This window comes from Bos grunniens, chromosome 10 (assembly GCF_055505025.1).
Source record: "Bos grunniens cultivar Pamir isolate PY7600 chromosome 10, Bosgru_T2T1.0, whole genome shotgun sequence".
NCBI classification, from domain to species: domain Eukaryota; kingdom Metazoa; phylum Chordata; class Mammalia; order Artiodactyla; family Bovidae; genus Bos; species Bos grunniens.
The window spans coordinates 2,389,690-2,406,020 of record NC_141174.1 but is presented as its reverse complement, the minus strand read 5'-3'; the positions used below and the strand labels follow the sequence as shown (position 1 = coordinate 2,406,020).

Below are 16,331 nucleotides of genomic sequence, written 5' to 3'. Positions count from 1 at the left end.
TTTACACTTTCTGAAGGCAGCGTTGAGTATATATTTTTTAAATTATGTCAATATTTGAGAGTGAAGGCATTTTCCAATTTTTTTCTTAAATAGGATATCTATAACGGTTATTAAAATCAGAATTAACCAGACCTGCCTGCCTAAATTTCACTGGGATCAAGCAAAGACACAAAGAAGTCTTAAGTCCCCAGTTTCGCAGGCTATATTAAAAAAGCATGCAATTGTATGGCCTTGAGAACAACTTCACAAAGGTGACGGCATCTCTCACAGCTGCCTGAGCCACTCTGGAAACCTGAAGTTAAATACCTCTTTCCTTAGCTGCATTTCAGTCTGCTCTCCCCCACATGGCTGACCCTGGGCATGTACTTTTAAGAAAAAGAGGCTTAGCAGCTCTCAACCAACCAAGGTTCACTGAAACTCCTCAACCTAGAGCCCAGGACAGGTCCGAAGCTCTTGGCACCAGCAACCCACTTGCTTCGGGTCAGTGGTGCCCCTGTGAGGCCCAGCCAGTCAAGAGAGGCTAGCGGCAAGGCCAAGTCAAGACCCTCAGGGGCAGCCGACTCCAGCCGGTCTGCAGGGCAGGCATTCTGAACGGTCATCTCCCCAAACACTTTCTCAAAGTAGACAGCAGGCATCTTGCTATCTTTAGCCACATAGTCTTCTTTGACTGTGGCCATTTCTAAAGATGCTTGACAGCAAAATTAGAGATGAAAGGCAGTTTGAATTCCTTGAGCGCACGGGATAGGAAGTTGTCAGGCAGCTGAGGACGGAATGGACAGCAGGGAGAACGCCCCTCTGGGCCCCCCGCAACTGACGCCTGCAGGGACACGAGGTACGGGTGTGACCTCTGAACCTCCGAACCCACCACAGTCACCCTCTGGGCACCCGTGGATGTCGGACAGCAAGCAAGAAGTGCATCTCCACGAGGCCCGAGCGCCCAAACACCCACAGCATTCCTCGGAGCCCAAGCACGGGCAATCCGTAACGGGGTTTGACTGCGGTTTTCTCAACCCATCTCTCACCATGACATCATTATGCGTAATTCCAATTTCACCAAAGCAAGCCAAGCGCTTCTCGAATCTGACCAGTGACGACAGACCAAAGAAACCGTCTCATCTCAGACCAACGAGTCACAGCAACCAGGAGACAAGGGGAGGACAGAAGAAAGAGACGTGGAGACACAGGGCCACCCCACAGGAGTCACCCAGGCAGGGGGCAGGAGTCCCCCTCTGCGAGGAGGGTGGGGGCGCGGGGGCGGGGGCGTGCAGAGACCTACCTTGCAGGAGGGCTCCGTTCCTCTTGAAGAAGGTGCTGCCTGGCCAGAGGGGTGGACCTGATGTGCTGAAACGGAAGAGAAACCAGCGTGAGCAAGAGCCGTCCACACTCGCTCGGGGGACGGCCTACAAACACGTCCAGGTGGCTTCAAAACACCGTCCCAGCTACGCAGTATCCACGCCCTCCAAAAACGCAGCTTTGGAGAGCGTTAGGCTCCTTGAATGATGAGTGGGCTTCATCTTCCAAAGCGCAGAACCCGTCTGTGTGGGTATTCTGATCACCGTCTCAACCCTCCTCTTTCTCTCGGGCACGGAAACCATTTGCAAGCAAACAGAAGGGCAACCTCAGTTCAACGCCAAAGCTCACAACTTTCGCTAAACTGCTCCTCACTTTATGACTTCATGAGGTCAAGAACTCCCATCCATGTCTTCTGAGGGCAGCAGGTTTTCCACCACTTCCGGTGCCAATGGCCCAGTGCAAAGGCATGTTTCCCTTCTGGCGTTTCTGCTACCACCCTTAACACACAGATCTGACCTTGAGCGCCTCCCTCTCCCCTCCCGTTTTCAATTTCTTGGCTTACAATGTTGCACTCCCTATCCTATAAAACATTTTGCAGCTATGTTACCACTCACAGTTCTGTAACAGGAGAGGCAAGAAAAGTGGAAAGATCAATGCATCACAAAGACACTTTATTACATTTATAGACCAGCATTTTCACTGTTTTAAGACACCCAGTGAAAAACTTTATAACCTAGCCAGTCTTAGGAAAATATCCTTGGAGTGGAAGGGAGGTGATTCTAAATCAAGAATTGGTTGAGATTAATGTTAGTGAGCACTTAGTCAAAACTGTTACTACAGCCAGCCCCAGAGGTGGCATAAATTACTTTCTCCAAAATAGAATGTGGCAAACGATCCTGGTTAAGGCATTATCAATCACCTTCAACATTAAAAAAAAATAAAAAAGCGGGTCTGAATACACGTCTGAAGTTTGGCGAACATGAACACACACACACACACACACACACACACACACACACACAGAACAAAAGTCTGAAGGACTCGACAGTGAATGCTTCTAGAGTCAATCAGGGTCTCCAATAATGCAACTTGTTAACAAGGAGGAGAGATGTCAGGGACACACCCTGCTGACCAAGGCTTCACTCCCGGGGATGCAAACGGCACAGCAGGTATGGGGACTTGTGAGGAGCAGAGAAGGGAGAGGGACAGTGCTGCCGCACACAAACGCGTCAGAATAACGTCAGACGCGTCGCAAGACGCACGGCGTGAGCCCTGACGTAAATGATGGAGCTTCTGTTTGACTCTGGCTCGGGTCCACCCCGCCCAGGGCAAGCGAGGCTGCTGCGTCCCCGCGGTGGCGCTGGCAGCGGTGGCCCCCCGCGTGCCCGGAGCCGCGCACAACAGAGGACCTGCCCGGGTCTCAGAGCTGCTGGGTGCCAGCAGCCAGCAAAGCGCTCTTCTCTCGGACTCCCGTCCGCTTCCAATCTGAGGCTGTTCAAAGTCCCATGAAGAGTGAAGTGCATGAAAATGCTTAAGAGTATCATTTCACAACCCCAGCCGGCTCCTGAGGCTTTCCCACCTTATTTTTATAAGAAAGCAGGAAACAGCCACCTGGCTGTTGCCAACACTGCATCACCTGATGTCTAAAGGGAATTAAAAACAGAGGACCTCGTTACAGAGGAGCTGCTGCTTCTGGAGAATTCAAGAACAGGCTACTATTGCAGAAGCCTCAATATTCGGCTTGCTTCCCTCCAAGTCTCCTCTTCATCCTGACCCTGATTTGGCTGAAAACGGAGTGGACAGCAGGGGTGGAGTGAACGTGGGGAAGAGAGGACGCTGGGTAAACCCAGTGCTGTAGATGCGGAACGTTCTCTGTAGGATGGAAATCCACTCAGAGACGTCTACAGCGTCCCGCTAACGCAGCTACACCCCGGCCACGGCGGGGACTGCCGTGCTGACGCACAGGGAGCCGGGCCGCCCCCTGCCCGCCCTGACGTGGCCCCTGCCGAGACGCACATTCACCTGTGGTCTCTGTCCCTCAGGTGACCCGTTCTCTGCTGTGCTCACTGCGAAGCTTTTGGGCTTACTGGCCTTATATCTCATACTCTTCTTTGGGATGGCTGCTCCCAAATGACATCTTCTAACTGTGTTGGAGAAGACTCTTGAGAGTCCCTAGGACAGCAAGGAGATCCAACCAGTCCATTCCAAAGGAGATCGGCCTTAAATATTCATTGGAAGGAGTGACTCTGAAGCTGAAGCTCCAATAAGCTCCAATAAGCAAGCTAGTCACCTATGGAGAAAAGCCTATTCATTGGAAAAGCCCCTGAGGCAGGGGAAGACTGAAGGCAAAAGGAGAAGGCAGAGGAAGAGATATCAGATGGTGTTACAGACTCAGTGGACGTGTGTGTGTCGGTGTGTGTGTTTGTGTCGGTGTGTGTGTGTGTGTCGGGGTGTGTGTGTGTGTGTGTGTGTGTCAGTGTGTGTGTGTGTCAGTGTGTGTGTGTCGGTGTGTGTGTGTGTGTCGGGGTGTGTGTGTGTGTGTCGGTGTGTGTGTGTGTCAGTGTGTGTGTGTGTCAGTGTGTGTGTGTGTGTCAGTGTGTGTGTGTGTGAGTCACTCAGTTCCATCCGGCACTGCCATGGACTACAGGGGGGTCTCGCAGTGCTGGGAGTAACCCAGCGACTCACACACGCCTCTGTCCACTGAGTCTGTGATGGCACAGGCCTTCGGTGCGGGCCCGTGGACTGCAGCCTGCCGTGAGTCTGAGCAAACTCTGGGCGACAGTGAAGGACAGGGGAGCCTGGCCCGATGCCGTCCACGGTCACAAAGAGTCAGACACAACACTGTGACTCACCAACAACTCAAGCCACCCCGGAAACCACTCACTCACATGGCAAATCAAGGGGTGGGGAGTGGGGCGGTGTTTGCGGAGGTAGATGGAGGACTCTCCTTACTCAGTGACCTAAGTGCCAGTCATCTGTGTTACCAGCGGTCACCGCCCTGGGCAGGGGCCACAGGAGCTCCTTAAGTGGGTCCTCAAATACACAGAAGAACTGTACCAAAAAGATCTTCATGACCCAGATAATCATGATGGTGTGATCACTGACATAGAGCCAGACATCCTGGAATGTGAAGTCAAGTGGGCCTTAGAGAGCATCACTACAGACAAAGCTAGTGGAGGTGATGGAATTCCAGTTGAGCTATTTCAACTCCTGAAAGATGATGCTATGAAAGTGCTACACTCAATATGCCAGCAAATTTGGAAAACTCAGCAGTGGCCACAGGACTGGGAAAGGTCAGTTTTCATTCCAATCCCAAAGAAAGGCAATGCCAAAGAATGCTCCATCTACCACACAATTGCACTCATCTCACACGTTAGTAAAGTAATGCTCAAAATTCTCCAAGCCAGGCTTCAGCAATACGTGAACCGTGAATTTCCTGATGTTCAAGCTGGTTTTAGAAAAGACAGAGGAACCAGAGATCAAATTGCCAACATGTGCTGGATCATGGAAAAAGCAAGAGAGTTCCAGAAAAACATCTATTTCTGCTTTATTGACTATGCCAAAGCCTTTGACTGCGTGGATCACAATAAACTGTCGAAAATTCTGAAAGAGATGGGAATACCAGACCACCTGACCTGCCTCTTGAGAAATCTGTTATCAGGTCAGGAAGCAGCAGTTAGAACTGGACATGGAACAACAGACTGGTTCCAAATAGGAAAAGGAGTACGTCAAGGCTGTATATTGTCACTCTGCTTATTTAACTTATATGCAGAGTACATCATGAGAAACGCTGGGCTGGAAGAAGCACAAGCTGGAATCAAGATTGCCGGGAGAAATATCAATAACCTCAGATATGCAGATGACACCACCCTTATGGCAGAAAGTGAAGAGGAACTAAAGAGCCTCTTGATGAAAGTGAAAGAGGAGAGAGAAAAAGTTGGCTTAAAGCTCAACATTCAGAAAATGAAGATCATGGCATCCGGTCCCACCACTTCATGGGAAATAGATGGGCAAACAGTGGAAACAGTGTCAGACTTTATTTTTGGGGGCTCCAAAATCACTGCAGATGGTGACTGCAGCCATGAAATTAAAAGACGCTTACTCCTTGGAAGGAAAGTTATGACCAACCTAGATAGCATATTCAAAAGCAGAGACATTACTTTGCCAACAAAGGTCCGTCTAGTCAAGGCTATGGTTTTTCCTGTGGTCATGTATGGATGTGAAAGTTGGACTATGAAGAAGGCTGAGCGCCGAAGAATTAATGCTTTTGAACTGTGGTGGTGGAGAAGACTCTTGAGAATCCCTTGAACTGCAAGGAGATCCAACCAGTCCATTCTGAAGGAGATCAGCCCTGAGTGTTCTTTGGAAGGAATGATGCTAAAGCTGAAACTCCAGTACTTTGGCCACCTCATGCGAAGAGTTGACTCATTGGAAAAGACTCTGATGCTGGGAGGGCTTGAGGGCAGGAGGAGAAGGGGATGACAGAGGATGAGATGGCTGGATGGCATCACTGACTCGATGGACGTGAGTCTGAGTGAACTCTGGGAGTTGATGATGGACAGGGAGGCCTGGCGTGCTGCGATTCATGGGGTGGCAAAGAGTCAGACACGACTGAGCGACTGAACTGAACTGAACATCCCCCTGCAGTGGTGCTCACATTCCCAAATTACAGCGGTCATCGACGCATCCAGTGGGATCCTCCCACCTGGGAGTGAGCAGGGCAGGTCAGCCCCAATGCGCCACAGAGACACCGGCAACAGCCTCGACTTCGTTTCTCATCTTCCGGCTTCTCTTGCAGGCTTCTGGCGCTCAGCCCTGAGCTGTTCTCCTCCATGCAAGAAGGCTGTAGATGGTGTTTCCCTAGGACTCTCTCCGAGCAAAAACCCCAGGGTAGAAAAAGCAATCAGCTCTCCATACATGACAGACAGACCTGTGGGCTCAGACCAGAAGAAATGACCCAACGCTGGCACCACAAACGTCCTATTTCAGTGGCACTCTAACACAATCCCACGACCTTCAGCCATGAAGAGCCAAACCCACATGTGGCAAAGGAAGTCGAACGATGGGTTAAGAGGGCCCGGCTTGCCAGAAAAGGCAGCCTGTGAACTGACATCTGAGAACACGGGCCCAGCTGACCATGAAGACCAGGGCTGAGCCAGCAAGTCCCAAGGGACACGCCCTACGGTCCAGGCAGCACAGCCAGAATCTGCCGGAGAAGCACTGCCCCAGGGCTCATGCTCGCTGCTAGGTTCTGGCAACTCCCAGAGGGACACTGAAGTCAGAAGGCTGCCCGGCCCCAAGGTGGCCCTTGGTATGATGGCGTCATCGGTCATGTGACACCCATGGGCTTTCATCACGGGCAGGACTGGCTGAATAGTAAGACCCTGGGAGGTTCTGGCAAGAACCATACCCATATTCGCCAGCCTGGACGTTCTGTGAGCCTAAGAAAATTCAGGAAAACACTGTGTATTCTAAGTACAGTCTAAGGGCAGGAGGAGAAGAGGGCAACAGAGGATGAGATGGTTGGATGGCAACATCAACTCAACAAACATGAGTCTGAGCAAACTCCCGGAATTAGTGAAGGATAGGGAAGCCCAGTGTGCTCAGTCCACGGCGTCACAGAGTCAGGCACGACCGAACAACTGAACAACAAGAACAAGTTTTTATAAAGTCTTTGTTTTTCCCTAAGAACCCGGCTGCAGAATGAGAGCTGGTAGATCTAGAAAACAGGACACAACATGATGAACCCGGAGCACATCGTGCTGAGTGAGACACGCCAGTCACCAAGGACAAAGACCGTATGTGATCGCAGCAGTGGAGCTCACAGACAAGACAGAACGGGAGTTCCTGGAGGCTGGGGGAGGCTGGGGAGGCAGAGGGGGCAGGGAGCAGGAATAGCGACTGGGTTACTGGGTGCAGAGTTTCATTTTCGTGAGGTGAGAAGAGTTCTGTAGGTTGGTTCCCCACTGCTGTGAACGTACGTAACACTACTGAACAGTCCATTTGAATGGTTAGGATGGTACGTGTGATGGTATGTTTATTTTACACCATAACAAAAAGTTTTAACATAAAGTGAGAGAGAGAGACACAGAGAGGGAAAGGATGAATACAAGAAGCACTCCCGAAGAAGAGCTCTGGGCAGTGAGAGATGACCTTACACGCGGTCTCTCTGAAGGTCCCTGAAGTTAACATCTCTGCCAGACCGGCCCAGAGCACACGGAAAAGCAGAAAGCCCAGACCGACCAGGCAGGGGAAAGGGAGGTGGTGACACCGGCCTGTCCCAACCCGGCCCTCCAGAGGCTGGAGCTGGCCTGCCAGGCTTCAGGCAGCAGAGCCGGTCTTGGCCAAATTCTCAGCACCGAGAAGCATGAAGGCAATTCTGCTGGAGGCCTGATGTCTGTCACCAGACCGTGTCTCCCTGGGAACAAAAGAGTCAAGGCAAGCTGTAAAGAAGGGAGAATTCCTGAAAAAAAAAAAAAAACAACACCTTGGAATTCTACTGTTAATTCTAAGTATGAAGTGATCACAGGATGTCACAGGAAAACAAGCATGACCTGCAGCACATGCTAACTCAGATCTGTTGGCGGAAGGATGCCAGTCCTGGAGTTTGGAATGCAGGAAGCAGGGAGACTTGGGTGAGATGGTCTTAGGTTTCGGAAAACACCCATCATAATTTGAGAGGCATCACTAAGGAGCCCTGTTGGAAGTTCAGAACTCGCAGAGGGGCTCTTGACACTTCTGCAACCTTGCAGATAAAGCAGAGCGTGCTGGCATGCAAAGGGGTCTCAGCAGCCACCCGGTTCCAGCCGAGGTCTGCTGGCAGCGGCACAAGATCTGGACTCCAGGAACCTGACTGCTGAAAACACAAGGCAGAAAGTCTTTGCATCTGTCCGCATCTCAACTCCACGCCTATAAACTGGGGACAGTAACAGTGCAGCGTTAGAGAATGAAACAGACGACACACGTACAGAGGATGCTCCGAGCACTGCAGCAATCACAGCGGTCATCTCGATTACAAAGGTACTGCAGTTCAGAGAAGCGCGGTGACGTGCCCGGCACCCTGCTTCCTCCTACATCCTGGGGACTCTCCCAGGCTGGCTCTCATCTTCGTTTTTATGACGGAAGAACTAACCACACCTTCACCTTCCTCTTCCCCTTAAGCATGCTTTGAGAACATCCCATTTGCAAATGTTCCTCCACCCAAAGTAGCAATGAACGGTGTCTAAAAATCAATAGGCTGGGAGAGGCTGCTCCATAGATGCCAGCTTCTCTAAAGAAAGCTGTAGCCCGCCAGGCTCCTCCATCCAGGCTCCTCCATACATGGGACTCTCCAGGCAAGAATCCTCCTCTGGGGGTCTTCGGGACCCAGAGATTGCACCCACGTCTCTTACATCTCCTGCATTGGCGGATGGATTTTTCCCCACCACTGCCACCTGGGAAGCCCCTGACAATCACTGGGAAGGCATTAGCAACGTGATCAAACCATCACCAGCAAGGATCACAGAAGCCACAACAGAGAGCGTGGCAAGATCGCGCTGAGGGAAAAACTCGGGTCTTAGTGAGACATGAAATCCCTCTGTCACCTTGTGCTAAGTCGCGCCCTTAGCCAAATGTTAAAACTTGGAGACTCATTCAGCCTCCAACTGGATCCACCTGCAAACCATCCCTGTATGCCCACCACAGCCAAGGCCCTGGATACACCAGAGGCAGAGGGCCTGTGAGCGTCAGACAGAGGCGGCTGCTCTGGACTAGGACCTACTGTATAATGTTAAACACATCAATAACGTTTCACAGAATACGCTAAGAAGTTCAGGGCTGCCCTCCTCAAATGCATTTGAGAGGTGATGCTGACCTGAGCCAGGGTTTCGTGACCTCAGCGCTGCTGACCTTTGGGGCCGGATGCTCTCTGTGGTGGGGGCTGCCCTATGGGTCCTGCGGTGTTCGGCAGCCTCCCTGCCTCCACCCGCTGGATACCAGCACCGATTCTCCTCAGCTATAACAAATGAAAAGTGTCTCGGGGCTTCCCTGGTGGTCCAGTGGTTAAGAGCTCATCCTGCAATGTGGGGGACGTGGGTGCAATCCCTGCTCAGGGAGCTAAGATTCCACATGCCACAGAGCAACTGAGTCTGTGCACCACAGAGAGTCCACGCGCGCGACAAAGGAGCCTACACGACGCGGTGATGATCCAGAGGGGCCCAGCTAAGGCCCGGCACAGCCAAATAAATAAATGAACGGATGAGACTCACTGCAGGGGACGCAGGTTCAATCCCTGGTCAGGAAACTAAGATCTCACATGCCATGCAGTGCAGCCAAAAAATTAAAAATTATAATAATAAAATTAAAAATAAAAATGCCTCCAGACGCTAAGAGAGCTAGTTCTTAGGTAGGTTGATAAGGAGTCCAGGCCCTAGAGGAAGAGAAGGGGGAGAGGGGAGGGGGAGGAAGGAGGAGGGGGAGGGGGGAGAGAAGGGACTTTTTTTTCTACATTCCTCCTTCTTAGACACTAAGACCTCTTTTCTTAAGCCCTGAACTGTTATGGCAACAATCTATTTCACCTAAGACTACCTTTCTTTAAGCCAGGAGCTAATGATTACACAACAAACAGCACATCTTGCCAGAGGCTATGTTTTCCCTTAAGCTCTGCGCTAATAATTATATAACAACAATGTATCTTGCTCGAGGACTTGTTTCTCCTTAACAGAAACCATCTGACTAATCCTGTTATGGTAAGAAGTATGTTGTAAGAGTGGGTCTGGAAAGACCCTTACAACCTTGAGACTTTCTTTTGATTTATTGTTGGTGGACACGACTGAGCGACTGGACTGAACTGAACTGAACCGACTGAAAAAGTATATAGATCCCTTGCTAAGACTGGCCACAGGGCACTCTCTGCCCCCTTCTGATGTCTATGTCAGAAGCTTCTCTGTCCCTTTTCCACTGTAAGAAGCTCTGAGTGACTGAAGCCGCATCTTGGGTCCCAAAGCGAAACTCTCTCCTTCAGAGATCGCGAGTCCCACACGGTTCGCTATCAACACTCCCGTGTGTCCTCTGGAAGATGAAACCGCCCCCTGCCAAAAACCACTACCTATGGTCAGCAACTCCACTAGGCTGGCCTCACGCTTCTCTCCATCCACCAAGCCCCAAACCTGCCTTGCCACACCTCATCAGGCAGAGACGTCACCCCTCTTTTCTGGAGCCAAAGCCGAGCCGGAGAAGCTCACTCATCCCCATTATATCTACCCGTGTCTGCTCCTCCTCTGCTCAAGCAACATCCCTACTGCCCTCTCCTCCTCTGGACTCTTCCCTCCCTCCGCCACCCCTGGTCTCCGCTCACCTCCCACTGCCAGAACCAGCAACTTCTTAGCCTGCCCGTCATCCAACATCACCCAGTGCCTCCAGACCCACCTGGCCCCATCACCCTGCCGCGTGCTAGCGAAGACGGGGCTGGGCGCGCGCCGAGCTCTCCTCTCTGGGTCACGGGGGCCCCCGCCCAGAGCCGAGGCCTGGATGACTGCAGCCTGGCCCCCCAGCGTGGTGCCTGCCCACATGCACCAAAGCGAGGCTGACCTTATTATTACTGGTTTTTCCTAATTACACAATGAGTCTGGGTTTGGCTGGGTTTTGGCCCCGGCCTGTAGGCTCCAGTCCCATCCTGAGTTCCGCAGTTTCCGAAGTCCGCTCCCCTTGGCTGAAAGGTCTTGCTCCCGTGTTCCCTTCGCCTGATCAACTCCCACCCACCCTTGACGGTTCAACTCACATCCTGGGTCGTTTTCTGGTCTCCCGCACTGGTACCTCTCCCCACTCTCAATTTGGTGATTTCCGTATACTCAGTTTGGCAACCCATCCTCTGGTGGTTCCCGACTTGATGCCTTATACCTTGAATTCTCTTTCCATAGATGTGCACCTTTCCAAAGCCCAGGAACCCCATGGAGGTAGGGACCCTCAGAATCTAGCCATGTTCATTGCACACAAGGGCTGGTGTCAAATAGTAGAAAACAGAATCATTTCACACAGTAAGATTTCTTAAAAAAATCTCTTGGTAGACACAATTCTCTTACAAATGAACTAGCCTATACAGTAAGTAACACGTCTTCTTCCGCTACCATCCTCTCAGATAAAAACTTAAAAATCTTTAAAAATGGAAACAAAATTACAAATCTCATCTTTGATTGTAAGTAATACATTTGGTAACTGGGACTCCCCTTTTCTGTGATTTCTTGATTACTTAGGAATACATAAATACCTAGATAAATACATGCACATTTTTGATACTATGGAATGCCTGTTTGAGTAGACTGAAGAAAGGCTGCTGGAAACCTGGGCTGCAGTTTGAGAGGCACCAGCGAGATGCGTCTCAGGAACAGATGCAAAGGTGCTGTCATTATCTTTGTGCCACACAGTTTCTAATTTTACATATGAAAACCAAGGCATCATTCAGCATAAAGTACATTATTTGCATGACATATTTGCATTTGTAAAACACCCACATTTACTTTTACTGCTTAATGGGCCTGGTTAAAATGGGCCACTCTGTATAAATGGAGCACACTGGTTCCCAACTCAATGGTGCTGATAAGAAAACGGCTCCTTTTAGATGCAAATGAACCTACTAATCACAATTAAAATGGTGGAGTTGAGGAAAGCTGAGCAGCTGTTCCAAGAGCTACAACTCTCGGGCCAGTTTGTTGTTGATCAGTCGCTCGGTCGTGCCCAGCTCTCTGCGACCCCATGGCCCGCAGCCCGCCAGGCCTCCCTGTCCATCACCATCTCCCGGAGTTTACTCAAACTCACGTCCATTGAGTCAATGATGCCATCCAGTCATCTCATTCTCTGTCGCCCCTTTCTTGTCCTGCCCTCAATCTTTCCCAGCATCAGGGTCTTTTCCAATGAATCAGTTCTTTGCATCAGGGGGCCCAAGTATCTTCGCATACTTTGTGAAGTCGGCTGGCCTCAGGGCCAGTTCGGTTCCAGCTTAATCTCGGGAGTAGCCCAGGACTCCCCAGAGTCTGCCCCAGAGTTCTCTGCCCAGGGGCCAATGGGATGAGCTCAGCTTTTTTAAAGGCAGTTTGGGGAGGTCAGAAGTGAAGTGAAGTCGCTCAGTCATGTCCGACTCTTTGCAACCACATGGACTGTAGCCTACCAAGCTTCTCAGTCCATGGGATTTTCCAGGCAAGAGTACTGGAGTGGGTTGCCATTTCCTTCTCCAGGGGATCTTCCCGACCCAGGTATCGAACCCGGGTCTCCCGCACTGTAGGCAGACGCTTTATGCTCTGAGCCACCAGGGAAGCCCTGGGGAGGTTAGAGGGAACTCCCAAATCTGGACTGACTGCGCAAGTGTGGTCATCAGCCAAGTTCAACGGACATAACTGGAGCAGAAGGAAGGAAGGCTGCGTTTTAAGGCTCAAGGAGGAGAGGCAAGACACAAAGGAATTAACTGGGGCCTTCCCTTGAAACCGTGTGGCCGCTATGGAGAACGGCGTGGAGGGTCCTCAGTCACACACAGACTCTCCGCAGGACGTGGGAGCTCCACCTCTGGGCAGAGGCTCAAAAGAGCTGAAAGCGGGAACTCAAACAGTTGCTCACATGCCCATGTTCACAGGCGCACTATTCACAAAAGACAAGCGCGGAAGCAACTGGCGTCCATGGATGATGAATGGATACAGGCTATTTGGTAAATATATGCAATGGAATTTTATTCAGCCTTAAAAGAAAAAGAAAGTTTCGACACCTGCTATAACATAGGTGAACCTTCAGTGGCTCAGGGGGTAAAGAGCTTGCCTGCAACTCGGGAGACCTGGGTTTGATCCCTGGGTGGGGAAGACCCCCTGGAGGAGGGAATGGCAACCCACTCCAGTACTCCTGCCTGGAGAATCCCATGGACAGAGGAGTCTGGCGGGCTACGGTCCATGGGGTCGGGAACAGTTGGACACGCCGGAGCGGGTTCACTTTCTATCACACAAAACAAACAAATACTGTGTGATCCTGCTTAACTCAGAACAGTCGGATTCATGAGAGACAAAGCAGAATGGTGGTCGCCAGGGGCTGCGAGGAGAAGGCGGCAGGAGTCGTCGAAGGGCACAGAGTCTCAGTCTTCCAAGATGAAGGTGGTTCTGCAGAGAATGGGCGGGGCAGCTGCAAGACAGTGTGGAAGACCTCAATGCCACTGGACTGCACGCTTACGAATGACCAAGGTGGTACATTCATAACCTGTGTATTTTACTCTAATTACAAACAAGTAGTACTAGCTGTGTGTGTGTGTGTGTGTGTGTGTGTGTGTGTCTGTGTCAGTCTCTGAGTCATGTCCGACTCTGCGACCCCAAGGACTATGGCCCGCCAGGCTCTTCTGTCCATGGAATTTTCCAGGCAAGAATACTGGAGTGGATTGCCATTCCCTTCTCCACGGGATCTTCCCAACCCAGGGATTGAACCAGGGTCTCCTGCATTGCGGGCGGATTCATTACTTTCTGAGCCACCAGGGAAGCCCAGCTAAGCAGCTAGATAAGAAAATAAATACACAACCATCCCCTACTGGCCTGCCAGACGCTCTGGCAGGGCAGGAGGCACCTCGCGCCTCTGCGCTAAGGCTCCGGAAACAGGAGCTGGCTTGCCCATCTTTCTCAGACTCGCCCACTCACTGAATAACACCATCTTCACATCTGCTGTGGGAACAATGCAATGAGGAAACCATCCTGTCCTCCAAGAGGCAGGGACATAGCCGGGCAAGTAGATAAAGAATCCGGGGCTGTTCAGACCATGACACAGAGGTCTGGACCCTACTGCCCTTGGGTCCCTCGGCTACTGAGCTATGACTGAAAACGGAGACTAGCCCCTTCTGCACAACAGCCCGCCTGATGGGCAGAAACTCTGGGTGCGTCTCCCAAGAGGCCTGCCCTGATTTGATCTTCATCTGTCCCTCCTCTGAGGCCTGGCAGCTGTGCCATCAACACAGAGACTTGAACATTAACTGTCCTGCCAGTTCCCCAGCTGCCTCCCCGGGGAACCTGTGGGTATTATTCAGTCGCTCAGTCGTGTCTGACACTTTGCCCTCATGGACTACAGCCCACCAGGCTCCGCTGTCCATGGGATTTCCTAGGCAACAGTACTGGAGTGGGCTGCAGTTTCTCCAGAGGATCTACCCGAACCAGGGACACTGGCAGGCGGGTTCTTTACCACCTTGTGAACTGGGAACCCCAGGGAGGCCACAGACTCTCCAAGAGCGTCATGACCTTGCTGGGTGCTCAGCACCGGAGCTGGAAACTGGTCCCTGCTTCAGAAACACTGGTTATTATCCAAGCCCAGAGAGCAGCCCCCGGCATACTTTTAGAGGCATTTCTGGAGGGTTGAAACCCAGAGGCTTTGTCAAGGAACTCCTCCAACACGGAGTCACTGCCCACAGACAGACACCACAAAGCCTCTAGGAGCGGCTTGTATGAGGCCGCGCGGCTGGGCGAGAGAGGCCGACGGGGACCCCGGGCAGCCCTCCCCCCAGCCAGGAGGGGCAGCAGGGTGTCCAGACCACGAGCCCAGCCCTGGATCCTTCCCTTGGCAGTGGTTTAGTGGAGGCCTTGACGACTGTGCCAGGCGGCTCCAGCCTAACAGGTGGAACCCGCTGGGCACCTGAGCGTCATGTAGTCGCAGAGAAGGGTAAGTGGCCTTTCCCCCAAATCCACTCCTCTAAGTGGAAAGCACCTCTTGAGTGAAAACACCATTCTGCCTTGCAATCCTCCCACCCTCTCCCACCACCAAGAAGCGGGAAGGACCAGCCACACACCCGTCTCCTGCCCTGGGTCTGAGCCGTGTTTTCAGCCGCACGCTGCCCAGCACAGATAACGCCAGTAGCGCTGAAACAGCTTTCAGAGAAAAACCTCGGTAACAGTGCGAAAGCCACCATGACCTATTTATCTTTCAGGCTTGTGGAGATCAAGAGATATAAACATTTAATCCACGTTTTGGACACAGTTTGATTCCCAATACAATGCTGAAAGCCAATCACGGATGAGAAAATGATCGTTTGTGGGGAAACTGGTTTACCCCGACTCTTAATTTCCTCTCTTTGAGGGCCAGGCTCACCCGAGACCCTATCAAGACGATAGACATACACGCTGAGTGTGGAAAACAGATGCTGTACAGCTGGGCATCTCTGTCTACATGTTCTATTGCAAGCACCAAATCTAGGCACTAAAAAGCTGAAGCTGCACATAACAGCAGAAAAGTTCATTTTTTAAAAAATATTTCTCCTGTGATTTATTTCTCCTATGGTTTATTTATCTAGTTATAGTTGGCTTTGAAGCAACAAAAAGCAATTTTCCATTTCCAAAAAGCAATCTCTTACATCTGCGAGGCAGCAAATCCTGTGATCGGCCTCAGCATCTCAACTTGCCTTTGCCCTCCCACTCCCGACGGAGCGTGAAGGGCTGGACCCCCTTCAGAGCCGCCCTCACCTTCTCCTGTCCCCTGACCCCCGGCCACCTCCCTAGGCTGGTGCCAAGCTGTGGCTTGCTTGGGACTCTCTCATTCTCAAATCGCCCCATGTGTACCCTGCGTGCGTGCCAAGTCACTCACTCATGTCCGATTCTGTGAGACCTCGGGGACTGCAGCCTGCCAGGCTCCTCTGTCCATGGGATTCTCCAGGCAAGGATACTGGAGTGGGTTGCCACTTCCTTCTCTAGGAGATCTTCCCAACCCAGGGGTCGAACCTGCACCTCTTACGTCTCCTGCATTGACAGGCGGGTCCTTTACCACCAGCGCCACCTGGGAAGCCCGGTGTGTACCCTGCTGCTGCTGCTGTCACTTCAGTCGTGTCCGACTCTGCGCGACCCCAGAGACGGCAGCCCACCAGGCTCCCCTGTCCCTGGGATTCTCCAGGCAAGAACACTGGAGTGGGTTGCCATTGCCTTCTCCAATGCATGAAAGTGAAAAGTGAAAGTGAAGTCGCTCATTCGTGTCCGCTCTTAGTGACCCCATGGACTGCAGCCCACCAGGCTCCTCTGTCCATGGGACCTTCCAGGCAAGAGGACTGGAGTGGGGTGCCATTGCCT

At 51.7% G+C, this 16,331-nt stretch overlaps 1 protein-coding gene across 17 annotated transcripts in view; it reads right to left on the bottom strand.

Annotated features, from left to right (window-relative positions):
- FOXN3 (forkhead box N3) overlaps positions 1-16,331 on the bottom strand; it is a 446,920-nt gene that overhangs the window by 126,353 nt on the left and 304,236 nt on the right. For all 17 annotated transcript variants that reach the window (XM_086319211.1, XM_086319213.1, XM_086319223.1 and 14 more), the window contains one exon: positions 1,277-1,341. In XM_086319211.1, coding sequence (XP_086175337.1) covers positions 1,277-1,341 — 65 coding nt within the window. The remainder of the gene's footprint in view (positions 1-1,276; positions 1,342-16,331) is intronic.